This window comes from Daldinia loculata (assembly GCF_022478755.1).
Source record: "Daldinia loculata strain CBS 113971 unplaced genomic scaffold F4817scaffold_105, whole genome shotgun sequence".
Lineage (NCBI taxonomy): Eukaryota > Fungi > Ascomycota > Sordariomycetes > Xylariales > Hypoxylaceae > Daldinia > Daldinia loculata.
In genome coordinates, this window is record NW_026054959.1 from 7,885 (window position 1) to 24,092 (window position 16,208).

Genomic DNA, 16,208 nt, shown 5'->3' on the forward strand with positions numbered 1-16,208 from the left:
AAAAGCAATAGTTACTAGAGCCGAATCAACCATCGAAATCATTGTTGTGGCATATCAAACTAACTAAGCAGTCAAGTATTTGTCAAACATCCCAGTCCGAGCTCCGCTGCTCGAAGCCACCAACTTTGATATGTACATACAAAGTGCTTGACTAGCTCCCGGAGTGGATGTGCTGATGCTGACTGGCTCTTTTTATTTGGAATAACTTCGTGTCTCAATAATCGTTCTTCTACCGAGCGCCGCATTGAAGCTTGCAGGTTGTACAAGCCGAACGATATGTAACAGATCTGAAAATCCTCCGAGGATCATCACCAGTCACCTCCGACACTGCGACTCTATTTCGACGGAATTTGCCGAATGTCCTACTCCACGCCTATGTGGAAAACCTAGGTATGGGATGAATTGAATTTATATTTGACATTTCCCCTTGGACGCTAACGGTGGATATCCCAAGATTTATTATGAAATTACAGTCCAGGCTAATAACAATCTGAGGACCCAATGTTCAAGCTGGAGGATGTCCACGCTACCCATGGCTATTCTATCAGCCATGAACAACGTCAAAACAGAGTTCCTGTATACTCGTCGGGATTTATCATCCTCATGGGCTAAAACATATCCATCCATGGATGAAAGTCGGAAACCTCTAATATCCTTTTGAGACTGGGTAGTTGAGCAGATCTGACTCGAGGTCAGTGGTCGTTCAATTCGCTCGGGTCTCTGCCTCAGCTTTTTGATAGCCGTAAAATAACCATAGTCCAAATAACTTGTTGTTTGGAATAGAGACGGTGGTTGTTTCTTCACGAATAGCTTTGGCAACAGTTTAGGATTTGACACCCATATCGTATTACTCTCGCTCAGCTCACAAAATATAGCTTCGAAATCGTGAGCGTAGTATACGAACCTCGAATAAAATGCGGGCGTCAAGACTTTGAACTCCATCCTCTCAGTACGATCGGAGCTCTCTTTCGCTAATGTTGATATCATAGTCTCAATAGGCGCGTCTGTAACGCCACAGGGTATATATCGCACAACTAGCAGTTCGGATGATTGTTCAACCAAATGTTTCAGGTACCTCCTAAATAAAGGCTCGAGTTGTGATTCTATCTTGTTGGCATGTCGACCAATGCTTGTTTTGAGCGGCTCTGGTCGATACCACACATGGAGCTTCCTTTGAAAGAATAGGGCTGTAGCTTCTTTCACGATCCTAGGAAAAGTGACGAAGCCAACCCACCACCATGAAGCCAAGAACTTGAGTTTCTGAAGGGAAGTCATCCTAGTAGGATCGATGGCATCGCCTTCTGAGAAGATACGAGCAACTAGTTTCGCGTAGTTCTTGGAAGACATTAGATTTATCGTATTATTAATCGGACCTTGCCCATCCATATTTGGGGACAGAGGGTCGTGCGCTACAAGCGAGTATGCACCCTTTCTAGAGTTAAAGGGGGATACGTGGAAGTCTTTTGGCCAAGTTCGTTTCAAGGGCTCCGAGCCATTAGATTTCCGAGTCGATGCGACTTCTTCTAAGGAATTATCACCAGGTGGCCCTAAGGAATTATCACCAGGTGGCCCTATTGATTCTATCGTGTTATCTGCCGCTAAGAAGTACATCCGTTTCTCGTCGAACGTGTTGTTAACTTCAAGGATTACTGCTGCCAGGTGCTTATCGGCAGAATAAAGATACCAAAAGGAAACGGGGTTGAAATGATAACCCATGAATTTTGCAGCAGTTACCAGATACGCATATGGATATTTTGAGGTATCAATGTCCTATATCGCATTAGCTCTAGATTCTATGCAGTAGACAAAGGGATGCCGCACTTGGGATTCGAGGTAGGTGTCCAGCTTGCCCCTTAACCCGAGATGTCCGTTTCCCCTATCCAGGTAACCCGAAGCATCAACCTTGTACCAACCCCCAACTCCCGTGCTATACTCGTCATTTGATATCATGCCGCCTGCGACACCTGTCCAACCGACGGGTATCCCAACAAGGAGATACGAATAAGAGAAGGTGTGCTTCTTGGGAAATAATCTGGTATGCGTAGTCCGACAAGGGAACAGCAAAGGCCGCCCTGGACCGTTCCATGGTACAGATAACCGTACATCTGGACTACGACGTTGTACGTATATGAGATAAGTGAAAGTGGTTGTAGCCACTGCTATCGCCCCTAGACATACCAGGCCATAGTTAATCTTCAAGAGGTCAAAGATCACAGAACCTCTGACCCAGAGGAATGAGCTAGAAAGGAGCACTACATCTCCAACGCGTCCAAAAAGAAGATAATAGAATAATGCGACAATACGTAGAATAACGCCATATACGAGCATCTCGGGAGTGGTGTGGTGTTCACGGAAGAGCTTTAAAATGCTGATCTAAATAAAGCAACACGTCTGATGCGAACTCCTGTTATCACCCGAAATTACCAGATTATAGGTACCTTTTGAACGAATGAGATTATTAGGTTTATACTTTTGTGTAATGAACTGCTGGAAGACTACATGATCGAGAAACAGAAGTATTCATGCAAGCGGTTAGGGACATCGGGAAGAACCTGAGACATGTAACAGCCACATCATTTATCTTATCTCATATCTTATCTCATATCTTATCTCATATCTTATCTCAGCAGGTATGACTGTTCGCCGTTCGAGTTGACATGGAGCGAATCCGTAAAACACTATGAACAGTTACATTGTTTGGCTTAGGATGTTAGTAAGAATCGAATTCGAACTGTTCCTTAGTAGTGTGTCAATTGAATTGTTTGACGATTTGTCGCGCTTTACATGTGTCCTAGGTATCTGCCAAGGTACCTATTCACCCCTTCAAGAAAATTCAGCCTCTTAGTGTGGCTTTGCAACGATGATCCTGCGTCGTAACAGACGTCGGTGTTAGGGGTATCAGGCCGCTGGGCCCACAAAGGTTGCCTCCCCGCCAAAAAAAAAAACAACTCCGTTGAGTCAGCGGAGGCTCCGCCTTCAGACCCACTTCTACCACCATTCCTTCGCCTTCCACGGCTCTTAGAAAAGGACATCTATATTAACATCTCTCACGAGCGCATTACATTCTAACCTTTTTCAACTCACAAGTTCTCCATACAACAGCCCACGAAGCTATTTATAACATATCAAATCCGTACCTTTTTAAGAAACTATTCCAATTGTCGATTTCGGCAACCCTAATTTTTAACTCTCACCCCCCCCGCCAAACCAATTACTCTCTTCACGATGTCTGACGAGTGGGACTCGGTCACCAAGATCGGCAGCAAGTCTCGCGGAGCATCGCAGCGGGAGACCGTCGTGCGAGGCAGCTCCGCGCTGAACGCCGCCAAGCGCGCCGGTGGCGCCATCGCGACCGAGAAGAAGTTCTCTACCGGCAATGCTGTAAGTTATTCACTCCCCCCCCCTCCCCTCCTCTCCCTCTATGACCTCATCCCCCAACCCCCCAACCAGCGCTAACGCAAACCGCAACAGGTAGGCAAAGGGCCCGAAGGCCAACGCCTGACGAAGGTCGACCGCAGCGACGACATCATCAAGCCGAACACGGTGGGCAAGGAGGTCGGCGACGTCATCAGCCAGACGCGGCAGAAGATAGAGCCCAAGATGACCCAGAAGGACCTAGCCACCAAGTGCAACACGACGCCCTCCGTCATCGCCGACTTCGAGCGTGGTACCGCCATTCCCGACCAGAAGATCCTCTCCTCTATGGAGCGCGTCCTCAACGTCAAGCTCCGCGGCTCCGGCATCGGCGAGCCCAAGTTCAAGCCCAAGGAGAAGAAATGAGCGATCAACATATAGTAGCAGATAGGCCTGAAAATACAGGCCGATGATAATGAATCGAAGCGAACTGATGATCGCAAGGGAGGCACCCATCTGACGGGATGGTTGTGTCCGGAGTGGCGGCTGCATGATGAATTAGTTACCTTAGACGAGGCGAGGGGGTTTCCGAGATGACGAGATGCATCTCCCCCTTTAGCCGTACAATTGCATAGCATTGCGCGGCTCGGCTTCTAGTGCAAAGGGTCGATCGGTCGGCCTCGTGCATTGATTTAGTAGACGCAAACATAGACATCTAGAGTCGCTATCACGCATTTCACAACCCTATAAAAAAAACCACTAAAAATATTTTATCTTGAGACTTTGATGTATTTATTGGACTCGTGATTGAGTCTTGTGCTATTAAAGCTGAGGACAACGTAGTATTGCCCATTCGTCAATCTAGACGAGGTATCTTCAAGCAACAGGAAGAGCGCAGGCCAAACTGCGGCCTGACTATGCAACGCGATGCTATGCAATGCAATGCAATGATAAAACAAAGCCAAACGACACTTCGCTTGCCTAGAAAGTCCATCCATTCAGGACACATTATACATTCACCCCCTTTCCACCCTCTGCCCTTTAGCCCTTTCTCTACTTCACGACCGCTCCAGTAATCCTCGAATCCGTCCCTCCACGTCCACCTTGCTAGGCTGTCTATCCGTCTCCAAGACTACGTTTTCCCGTCCTCCAATGACCACAACGCGGATCCATTCCGGGGCTACCTCGTTTGCCAATAGACGTACACACGCAGCACCTTCTTCGCGCGAAACACCCATCCGCAACGAATCCTTGAGCTTCTCCAGCGTCACTGCCATAGTGAACGACACACGGCTGCCCTGGCCAGCTGCGCGGCTTAGCATACCCAGCATACCAGCAACTTCAGGTGCACGCTGTAGCGCTGCACGGCGCTGCAGCTGTGCGGGTGAGAGGTTGCTGGCGAGGAGCGATGACTTCTGGAGGGACTTCAGACGGATGCGGTCTAGCAGGTTCATTTTAGGGGCTTCCGCGTTCGACATTTGTACATCATTGGATTGTTGCGGCTTGGCCTTAGCCTCCTTCTCCTGCTTCTTGATCGCAATGCCGTGTTTTAGCTCCTCGAGTCGCTTCTGGCCTTTGGATAATACGGGTGCGGCCTTGGCGACGGATTCGCAGAGTGTGATAGCAGCCTTGGGAAGCGCGGTGCAGAAAGCTGAGACATCGGAACATTTAGCTGCTGTGAAACGAGTCCAGAGAGTAGATATTTTTTCGCGGAATATATCGTTTAGTCTGTTCTCGTCTAGCGGACGGCCGGAACCATGTTGTGCCGAGTCAATCTCAATGCAAATCTTGCTTCGACCGTAGTTCGAGAGGGAAAATAATGGTTTGCCATCTCCCATTTCGAAATTCAGGATTCCGAGGCAGGTTTGTATATCCGCTTCAGTGACCTTCCTTCTGCCCCATGCACGCGAGACATCGGGACATAAAATACGCAAGTCTGCAGGAACATTGGATCCATTGTGCGCGTAGTGTAATGTCAAGGCCTTTAGTAGTGAAGAGTGCAGATCAATAAGATCTAGGACCTCATCGGGAAGCCCAGTTCTTGATGTGATGAATTCGCTCTCGTCAATATCAGGTTCGGTAATAGGCGTGTAAACTGAAAATGGAGTGGAACTGCGTGATGGTGATGACTCTAGGCGGAGTCTCTTGAGTAGCACACCGGTGTTGATGGTCGACTCGTCTGAATCAGAAACGCTAGGGCTCCTTGCGCGTTTTTTCAGTACAGGTTTAGGGAGTATAGGCTCAAGGCGCGTAGGTTCGGGTTGTGCAGGTTTAGGGGGAGCCTTTTTCGAGGGACGACCACGGCCACGGCCACATTTCGCAGGTTGGGATACAGTCTTTTGTATCTTGATGGCAGGAGCTGAGGAGTCGTCCTCAATACTTGCGACGACTTTTCTCTTTCGGGAAGCGGGCGTGAGCGCCTCGATGTTGACATCCTTCTTTGGCGTAGAAACGGGAGCGACCTCATTCTTTATATCAACACTATTTACCGACTTCGAAACACGGGCGAAGGTGCTAATGCTTGATGGTGCATTGTGCTTGGGGATGGCGACCTTGGACTTTGTGGATGCCTTCCGGCGTTGCTGTTTGACAGCAGGACCGGCCATGGTAAAATATATAATTATTTACTTTCTTTTCGGAAGGTGTAATTGCAGATAGACGATGAAGTATTAGTTCTTTCTACGGCTTCAGAAAGTAAAAACAGTATAGAACACGGAAAGGTTGAGTCTGAAATTGCAATCACGGAAAAGTTTGAAGAAAGGAAACCATTATGCAGCTGTCAATTGCAGGCAAGGATAGATATTATGAGACAGGAGACCCAATACGCCAAATCGCGACCCACATGCAATCAAAAGACGCGAAAATCTACTGAGTAAGACGCGTCGCGCAAAATATTTACGGACCGCGTTAATAGGTGGGACCGGGCTAGTCCGATTGGGGAAATGGTTATGACGCCAAGACTTTGAAGAGAACACCACACCCAATCCTCGAAATTTCATAGCCGAGGGAAAAATGGGACGTACAGTGCTTTACTTCTTGTTTGTTTCTTTTGGAGAATGTCTGTGTATATTGTTCTCCAAGCACACAATTACTACTGTTGTTAACCTTTTGGGGTCTAAAATTCGGCAGTCCGTATTGATCTCGCTCAAGGTCGCCTAACCTAGGTAGTCACATTATTCTTTCGTAGGTATATTAGCAACATCTCGAATTAGTTACGGAAACTAGACTTCCGACTACTTGGATTGTTTTCCCTAGCTACAATCTCATTAACTCCTGACTCATAGCCGGAGGCCATTACTCGAATTGTACCAAAGTGATATCAATTATCGTACCGACTTGGTACTCTCCCTTATTAGGGGAAGGCCAAACCAAACCAAGATTGGAAGTGGTGATATGGCGCCAGTGAACGAAAGTGTTGAATCGATCCCGGACTAAAGTGTCGAGGCCGTCTCAACCACGGAGCGAAGCCATGAATGCAGCCATCCCTTTTCCTTCCCTTTCGAAAGCACACGCCATGCCCTGACTTTTGTGTAGACCGATTATCTTGCGTCCCTTATGCCCTTACTATTTCACATCCGTAAACTCCCAAATGACAAACCAGGAACCCCGCTACCCATACAGACGCATAAAGACAATACATGGCGATGGCGAACATCTCTCATGTACGTGGTGCGGCAACGACCGTACTCAAGTTGTCAATCAATGACGTAGAGTACGCTGCCAGTGATCTGGATGGAAGCTGACCGGACTAGGCGGCGGGGGAGCCGGCACATCCCAGTCTCGTTCTTGAATAGAGCGGATAGGGGTAAGTCGCTTACTCTCCGTAGAAGCAAGAGTGGCATTTAGGCTGGCGAACAAGTCTGTGGAAGAGTTGTGACGGATATTCTTACGCGGTGGCGTAACTGGGATGGGTGCGGCGATCTGGCCAGGCATCTTGAAAGATTCTTCTAAGGCAGTAGTAAGTATCTCTGCCGAGTTACGAGGGTCGCTACAGCTATGTGATGACTCACGTTCTAATGTTCAGACTTGGAAAGGAAGACGACAAGGTTCTGAATGTTCTACTCCAAGAGCAAATAGTTTATGTTTTCGGAGTAGGTACTTGGCGAGCTCGTTGTATGTTGAGGATTTTTGATAGGGACGGTGGGAAGTGTGGCAGAGTGGCGTCAAATAGAAAAGTTGTTGGGAGGTAAAGTTTTGACGGAGATATATGCAGGTTGAAAGTAACCGAGTTGGGAGGTAGGACAAGTTGAATAGATATAGAAGTAGAGAAGGCGCGAAGACAGAAGGTTTATGATTAAAGAGTAGGTAATCAAGTAATCAAGTAACAGGAGGCAACGGAAAGAGCGGTGGATATGCGTGTGTAAGTCACACACTCACACACTCACACACTCACACACACCAATAATAAGTCTTGTTCCTAATTGCGTCCTGATTGCGGCGGTCACCCCACGCGAGAAATAGGAGGTAGGAGTCTTAGCAAAGCTGATGCCGAGGGGGATGAATGGACGGCTGATAACAACAAAGTTGACACTGTTGGTGCAATATCGTCCAAGACGTCAGATCCCGAAGCCAAATTGGCGGCCGGTGGATGTGAACTCCTCGGTTAGGCAAGTGGACGAGGTCGGCAGGTTGAAGAATGAGGAGCGGAAAGTCTGGGCAGATGGGGAAGATGCGTATGGAGATAGAATGGGATAGTATGGACAGATTAGATGTCGCACTCGGGGGTATAACTAATGTATAAGGTATAGTTGTAATTGCAATTCAACGTTGACGTGAAATATATTGGATGTGGGAAAGGGCTACGTTATGGTCGTGGGAAACATTTAAAAGGGTCGCAAGCAGTTGCAGATAGTTGCAGATAGTTGCAGGTAAAGTCGCAGGTATTTATTAAGCCACAGGAAACTTTGAACCTGAGACGAGACGAAAGGAGAAGCGCACATTAATGATACATTAATGATTTATTTCCCCGGCAAACCAAATGGGCATGATAATCTAATAAATTAAGACCTGGGGAAAAGAACCTAAGGGAAAAGGGTACATAACGCACATACATTAATATGGTAGCATGTACTCATACGCACACATCCACAAACAAGTTGTGGTCATATTCTAACCCCAGATTTAATCATTCCGGGGACCCGTCACCCAAGCACCGTTCGACGTTCGTTGATACATAGTACATTGCATTGAGATGTCTTGGGACAAGACGACACTATGCACGAAGGGACTTACCTATTTAAGTAGTGTACGTACCGGGTACGACAGAAAAGTATGGGGAATAGAGACAGGGGTATTCAGATCCCCGAGCAGGCATGTAGAAAATTGTAGAGGTACTTAAACCCACAACATGCAGCATCATATGTTTTCGGCGCCTCTCTTACATAGGCATTTATTATGTACGGTTGCTATTTTGTAGCTATTGCAGCTACTATGTACATACCGGAATGAGTTGGCACGCCATCGATCCAAGCTAGGAAAGCTAGGCAACCTCGGTAGGAATGATGGGATGGGTAGTATCGTGGTGGCATCGTAGCCTAAGCCTTACGTTTCCTAAGAATTCTCAAGGCCTTCGGGGTAAGATCGTATATATTTTTGCACTTGTACTCTTTACCTTACGTGGCAACGAGTCATAGTAAGACTCCTCCTACGGTATTTTTGATTAATGTAAGCCCTTCCCCGGAGGCATCGTAAGAGTAAAATCCGTACACGTAGCGCATCGAAGCGAGTCCATGTCAACGGTTGGCCAATGCTCGGCTACCAAATGTAGCTATGTGATCCATCAGGATCGATTCGGGGCGAGATTTCACGGAGTCTATCTAATAAAAGGTTTAGGACCTTGCGGATGACGGATCTTTGGGGGGGCGTTACGTGCTAACACCCCTTTGGGCGCTACACACCGAAGCTTCGGAATATGGCATCCCTAGGCAACCCAAGCAACCTAGGATATAATTTTAATAAGCCGTTCAGGGCTGAAACGAAAAGAAAGAAAAAGAATAAGTGCCGCCAGTTGTCCGTCTGTACACGTGTACATAAGGAGTAACAATTAATTCATCCCCCGAGTGCCCAGCTTTTATTCTCTATGTCTCCTTTGAGTACTTCAACAGAGGCCCCGTAATAGGCAAATAACCCGCAGGCGCTTCAAGTCACGTTTCCGGACACTCTCGAGGTGTCGTGTGCTTCGGTGCCCTGTTTAGAAGACGTCGGGAATACACGGGGTCGAGACAAGTATCAAATAAATCCAGGCAAGCATGAAATGGGAGGTCGATGTGGAATTTGCCAGGCGAATAAATATTTATAAGAATGAGTAATATTGGATACGTCCTCGTATCCGTCGGTATATTTTGTGCAAGCGTGTGGTTAGACAAACAAATTCCCAAATTCCCAAATTCCCAACTTAGGAGCTTAGGAGCTTAAAGGACTTTGAAAAGATGTCCTTCGTACATAGGTAGCCGTACAGGTTATGTAACAACTACACAGTTATGTGTACGACGTAGATTTGTGCGAAATGATACCTAACTAACCAATCCGGCACCCAGATAGACCGAAGTTTGGTGGTTGCTGGGAAATTTGCTTCGTGCCTCACATTGATGAAAGGCTTGTAAGAAAGGCTCGTAAGAATTTATTTGGGGAGCGCATGTCTCAAGACTGGAAATGATTGGCTCGTTCCGTCTTCCCCGGGCTGCCCGGGCTTAAATCGAGTGGATAGGTGGAGTCCATGTGGGGTAGAAGAATTCAGGCGGTGGAATGGAAGCTTCAGAAGAAGGGGGCTGCCATAAGCCAAGCAAGCTTGCGACGTTTTCCAATCTCTTAATTTCTTTCCCTCTCCTTCCTCTCCTTCCTCTCTTAAATTTTGGGTGGGAGGGGGCGGCCATGTACCTAGCCTAAGCCATGTGGGAGACAAGGGCCTATCAATGGTAGGGATGGGTCTAGTAAAAGTGGATTTATAAAGTGGATATCCCCCAGCTTTGTCCCGCGCTGGTCGAAACCTAAGCACAACCTGGAACTGCGCAACTACACAACTGCCATTTTCCACTCCACTCTCCCCCTTTCTGTCTCCCGCCGTCCCGTCCGCCCTATTGATGGATTCTCTTCTCAATCAAGTCTTGTCCCTCTCCGTCCCCCCTCAAGTCCAGTTAACGTTACCTACCTAACCCAGCCTGGGCGTCGATCATTGATCAGCATTCTCGCATTTCTCCCCACGGATAACCTACTTTAGGATATTGAAGTAGCCCATAGCCATATCAATTTACAGTCTCTGCTGTTGCATTGAGCAAGATTAATCAAATTTTGTTACGAAATTAAAAGAACGAAACCTCCCAAACCACCACTGAAAACCACCACTGAGACTCGCCGGCACACGGTTGAGGAATTCGGATGGAAGCATAAGGAATCGCAACGACGAACAGTAAGCTCGGCTAGGTATTGCCTTTTTCTCCAGCCCGAGCCCTACCTAAGCTAGGACCGACGATATTTCTGTGAGAGAAGAAATAAATCATCTCTCACCTAGCAAATAGGGGTCATTGCAGCGCCCAGACGGGCCACCATTTTCTACCAAATTATCCTGTTTGTTACCATTCAATATTTCTGACGTTAGACTATCAAACTAAACCTGAAAACCTTAAGGCTTACTCTTACTAGTGTAAGTAGGTAGTCTCTCAAATCACACAAATCACAGCGGGCCGTTGCCTAGCGCCGGCTTGCATACACACCGCCCACTGATGCGGGATGATGGCTCGGTCTCATCATTTACTTTCAAGTTTCGAGCGTATTTTTGTCTTTGCTATGTACACCAGAATCACACAGTTTTATTATTAGCTCGCGACCCCCGCGTCCATAGTCCTTCGAATATGCGCCATTGCGGTGCAATACACCATCCGCAATCTGACAAAGCTTACAAGACTAACAGAAGCTCCCCCTTTCCACCCACAGGTAGCTCGTGGGACGAATCCCCATCCACGAGAATGACGGAGTAGTGCTTCATCACTCCGGACTTCGATGAGACAGTATCTCATTAGTCTTTCCGTCTAGGACTATCACGTCCATCGAGGGTTGCCTATTGGAGATGACGCTTCTCAGTGGTGACAAAAGCTCAGAAGTTGCATATCTTAATTTGAATAGCACGCCACATGAGTGAGTTACGTGGTAACAATACACATCCAAGTTACGGCACAGATTTTGGGGGGGGGTTATGTATCCACGTCATTGCGAACGAAATGCTACCAATTCTTTCCCAGCCCGAAACTTGCATCCGTGCAAGGCTTGTCCCCGAGATGTTTGCTCTCTTCATTGGCTGTTCCTGAAACGGAGTTGCGGTGAGTTATCTAAGGCTGCGAAATTGAACCTCCTATTTGGTGGAAATCACATCTTAGCTTGTCCTGTGGCGAAATGTCCAGCTGGAATTACTTGAAATCCCACATCCCCCACCGGTGCATGTTTTACACTATTTCTACCATCACTATCCTACTCTCGGCGTGCTTAGGTGCTTACTCGACCTTGTATGCTCCAAGCTAGCCAAGTAAACGGCCTGCAAAGCCACATTCAAACCTTATACATTAATGCGGCTCGCTTCTAAGTCGGACTAGGTATGGGAATTACATCTTGGCATATGCACGTCATGATCGATGAAGTTACTAAGCAGCATGCTTAACAACATCATATTATATTTCGCGAATAAAATAATCACATATACCTAGGTAAGTCCAGCCCAGGGATCTTGATCCCCTTTATTACTTCCCCGAGATGTGGTTCAGCTACAACCTAGACATGGGTTTCGTATACGTAGAAAATACAACCCTCTTATAGACGTATATCTCCCTCTCCGAAAAATGTCCGTATTCGTCGGAGAATATTCCACGCCATAAGACAGTATGGTTAGCTGGCTTAGTGTAGGCGATTTTTCTTGGCAGGCGGCGGAGGCGCCCCTGACGGAGTATTATCGAGATCCTATGCAAGACCAGCATCAAACCGGACAATTGTACATATGTGGACATACATACATGATGTTATCCGACGAAAGGGGCATTTGCCCCTTGCCAAGTTAGTATCTGATCTTCCACATATTCACTTGTTCGCAAATTTCCTTTCCGCGAACCGAGCCGGGATATATACAACAAGAGTTAAAAAGAGACAAAGCTCGTTTCCGATATCACCGCCAGCGTCGCCGATCAGTCTTGCAGCAACGCCGGTGTACCACGTTGTAGACATACCTATAATAGCTAGTTACGAGTAGAGTTAGTAACAAGTTGCCATCGAATAGAGTAAGCGAAACACGTTACCTCCACTTATCCCGCATGCGAAAGCAAGACCCCCGGCATATCCAACCGGTAGCATACTGCGATTGTTCCAATCATCCAAGTTATAGTTTTTGAATGAGCCGCGGCGAAATAAATAGTGTTCAGTAACCAAGCAGACGAAGACGGCGGTAGCATAGTAACCCAATAAACTGAGGAAATTCTGTATAAACACCAGAAGCCGATCGCTACCAGCCAGGCCCAAAGCGACGACTGCAGCAAAACAGATAATTTCCCAAACGAACCTCGGCACTGCAGCCAAGCTGTGAGAGGCCTGCTGAATCGAAAGGCCTGCACTATACATCGATCCACAATTCAAGCCGACGGCCGCGAACATCAGCAGGAAAAGAATCGCTTTTGCTAGTCCATATGGATATATCATGGTCTGAATCAAGAACCCAACGCCGACCTCGTATTGTTCGTTCCATTCTTGGTTATTGTGTAAGGCAGACGCAGCAATGGCCCCAGCTGCAGCACTGAGACAAGTAGAACCGACTAATACGGGTTAGCAATGATGAGTATTGATTAGCCCAAGAGCTTTAAGGATCAAACTTACAAAGACCACAAAAGGTCAGCAAGAATATCGACGTCTTTGCGATTGTCGCTGGATATTCGACATAGAAGTCTGATACATAACCTACCATAAGGGGTATTTAGTAACTGTTCATGTATATCTCTCATAGAACTCATATTAATTGCGCTAGGAAAAATTCACGCACCTGCACAACATGCACTGGAGCCGTACATGACGCTGAAAAATGTCAATGCCGCTCCGGAGTTCGAAGCTCCACGAGTCGACGGTGGAGCGCTGAGGTCCCCAAATCTACCGATTTCCGCGAGGATGATTAAGAAGATAGCGAGGAATACAAGCCAAGCGAACTTCTCAAATGTATACACCGCTTTCAAGCCAAAGAATGAGAATATCAAGCTCATTATACTGACTATAACGACGCCAAGTTGGGAACCAACCTTGCCATCTGAAAATGCGGAAAGTGCTTGTCCTCCCGTGATTGACCCGGAGGCACACCACCCGATCTCCTGGATAACATTGAATATCGCGATGACTTTGGACGGGTACCAACCGAGGGAATATCGGCAGATCGAGACTTGACGAAGGCCTGTCGGTGGTCCCATTGTTGCACACCAACTCTACTAGGCGTTAGAATTTGTCGAGCTCGTTATGGAGAAGATACTCACTGTGATTACGCCACCCGCGACAGAGCCAAATATGATGACCAAGATGCTTTGCCGGAGGTCTAGACCCAGCTCCCATCCTATGAAGCCGGTCGCGAAGGTGCCAAGGTTCATGCAACCGCCTACCCAGAAGCTCACTATAGCCTAGAATCGGATCAACATTCTGATATGTTCCTCTGCTGTTCGCGTCCAGCATCTAAACTCGGGGACACTAACCAACTGGCCCGACCATCGAGCATAAAAGGGGTTCCTATTGCCGGGAAGTTTGCGTTCGATGCTATGTGATTCAACCCCTAGCTTACGATCAAGTGCTTCCTCATAGCTTCGCAGCTTAGCTAGGAAACCTGTCTTCTGTACACGTATCGGAGTCTCTTGGCTGGAAGTATCAACCTCGATTCCCACAACTTGTGGTACATTCTTCTCTTCGTCGTCCGTGATACGAGCCATATTTTGTGTATTTTAACTGTGCTGCTAGGTCGATATGCAGAGAGAGAAAGGGAGCGAGATCCTCAGCGTCTTAACACCCCCCTCGGATGCGGGCAACCAGAAATACAAATAGGTCGACCTCGACACATTACTCATGCGACCTTCCATCCCATCAACACGCGTCAATACTACATGTCCCAGATAAGCAGCGAGACATTACGGCGAATACTGTGGCACGAAGTGCTATAAATCTAGGTATAGCTCGGGTCCCGGCCCTGTCTGAGTGGCGAGCTGCAGCTCCGGAAAGACAGGTGCACACCTCGGAGCAGGGAAAAAGCATGTATCGATATCGAGACCATCTACACCAGCACATATTCTACTCCCCCATACATGATATGATATCCTCCTTCGATCATCGCTACGACTGCGGTCATCATTGATAAAGCACCCGTCCCGCCAGTAACACGCACAGGTAAGCACAGATAGGGGGGTTACGTTGTACAAGCTTGCCTTTCTTCGCACGAATACTGGATTCGGAGCTAACGTATGTACGTTTTGGAGCTTGATGTACGACCCCGTCTATATATTCGATCCGTCGGCGTTTAGCCGCGCGAGGGATGAAAGCGTTTTTCTCGCTGAGACATTTGACGGGAGCCCGGCCACTCCCAAGGCGCCAATACTTGAGCTGTGCGACGCTGGATCCGGCTGCTATTCGACAAGGCGCGAAATGGGCTGGTCGCACAAGAGGTGAGATTCTTTTTCTAGACCTGGCTTTCGCTCAAGGCGGTATCTCGGCTGGCGCCGCGGACGCCGGGGTACACAGCAAGTTCTACAGCGCAAAATGTTACGCGAATCAGAGTATGGCGATATTTGCACAACTATAACTTCTCTATCTTAAACACTTGTCTGCGGGGTACCTAGACCTTACCTCGTATGTGCGTAAGATTTGGTTCTAGAGATAGAGAAAGGTTGGAAACAGGGCGAAGAATGCTGTAAGACGGCTGTTAGTGGGAATTTGGCGTAGGGAGTGCCTGGATGGCAGATGCATGTGTCTGGCGTCTTGGCACTCGATGACAACCCCGAACATTACTTCCATTTACGATTAATTTCCTTGATAAAAGGAAAGAGTTATTCAAGAGATATTGTAAGGTACCTAGGTAGGTTCCACTGCTTCAGATGCATCGGTGTTTAATTTTATTGCCCAAATTAATACCATGGAATAATTCAGTTAAGAAGTTACTATCACGATAGCGACTATACGGGTGACACAGGGACAGGACAGGCCATCCACAGGTATTTTAATGCGTTCCTAATAAACTACAGGGAGTTTAGCTTTTGGCCAATCACAACTCAGCTACGGACTTTGACTTACTCTTAAAGGAAAGTCCCTCATTATTCGAGCCAATCACATTTTCTGACGACTTTAAGAGGTTAGCTCCAGAACTCAAATCAGAGTGTTTTCAATATAAGGCAAGTATCGTACATGTGCACTACTGCACTTCACTTGGAGAATGTGGCGTAGGAGGCTAAATGGCTATTTTAGACACCGTTTCCGAGGCGTACACTGCTATGGGGGAGTTCGATCGATAATAGCTTCAATTCTTCTCAATTCCTCTCAATTCCGTATGTGCCGTTAGTACGGTAGAAATATTATTCCTAGTACCCCGAGGCCACACTCGGCCTCCCTCGCCAAATATTATTAAGTTCTGCCCTCTTAACGACAGCGGATTATCACAACTATCAAGATATAGGCCTGTCGGGAGGCCGTGCTTGGGCCGTCAGATCCGAGTAGCAACTGATATTTTTACTTTTGTTGTCCTAGGTTCAGGCGAGTGCTAGATTGCGTTACAGGCGAACCGAAGAGGACTGAACTACCTAGGTATACTGGGTAAATTCTCTAAGATAAGTCACGATAGCCTCGCTTTGCCGTGCGTGGTAAAGGTC

At 47.4% G+C, this 16,208-nt stretch overlaps 5 protein-coding genes across 5 annotated transcripts; 1 reads left to right on the forward strand and 4 right to left on the reverse strand.

The window, feature by feature from the left end:
• Nucleotides 1–298: 298 nt before the first annotated feature.
• Nucleotides 299–2,535, reverse strand: F4817DRAFT_20168 (uncharacterized protein). Its single transcript, XM_049298588.1, has 2 exons — nt 1,822–2,535; nt 299–1,770 (listed from the first exon to the last, which is right to left on the reverse strand). The coding sequence occupies exons 1-2, from the start codon at nt 2,326–2,328 to the stop codon at nt 460–462; spliced, it is 1,818 nt and encodes a 605-aa protein (XP_049153726.1). The 5' UTR covers nt 2,329–2,535; the 3' UTR covers nt 299–459.
• A 559-nt stretch (nt 2,536–3,094) lies between these two features.
• Nucleotides 3,095–4,148, forward strand: F4817DRAFT_20155 (putative multi protein-bridging factor 1). The gene is made up of 2 exons (XM_049298586.1): nt 3,095–3,381; nt 3,472–4,148. The coding sequence occupies exons 1-2, from the start codon at nt 3,226–3,228 to the stop codon at nt 3,778–3,780; spliced, it is 465 nt and encodes a 154-aa protein (XP_049153727.1). The 5' UTR covers nt 3,095–3,225; the 3' UTR covers nt 3,781–4,148.
• On the reverse strand, nt 4,129–6,141 carry F4817DRAFT_354117 (uncharacterized protein). Its single transcript, XM_049305479.1, has one exon. The coding sequence runs from the start codon at nt 5,958–5,960 to the stop codon at nt 4,413–4,415; it is 1,548 nt and encodes a 515-aa protein (XP_049153728.1). The 5' UTR covers nt 5,961–6,141; the 3' UTR covers nt 4,129–4,412.
• A 912-nt stretch (nt 6,142–7,053) lies between these two features.
• On the reverse strand, nt 7,054–8,882 carry F4817DRAFT_321247 (uncharacterized protein; the record flags this gene model as incomplete). Its single annotated transcript, XM_049301269.1, has 2 exons — nt 7,054–7,301; nt 8,795–8,882. 2 exons carry the CDS (start codon nt 8,880–8,882, stop codon nt 7,054–7,056), a joined length of 336 nt encoding a protein of 111 aa, XP_049153729.1.
• A 2,853-nt stretch (nt 8,883–11,735) lies between these two features.
• Nucleotides 11,736–14,285, reverse strand: F4817DRAFT_363341 (putative nucleoside transporter; the record flags this gene model as incomplete). The annotated part of the gene is made up of 6 exons (XM_049306632.1): nt 11,736–12,569; nt 12,630–13,139; nt 13,201–13,281; nt 13,364–13,793; nt 13,842–13,971; nt 14,059–14,285. 6 exons carry the CDS (start codon nt 14,283–14,285, stop codon nt 12,415–12,417), a joined length of 1,533 nt encoding a protein of 510 aa, XP_049153730.1. The 3' UTR covers nt 11,736–12,414.
• Between the last annotated feature and the right edge of the window lie 1,923 nt (nt 14,286–16,208).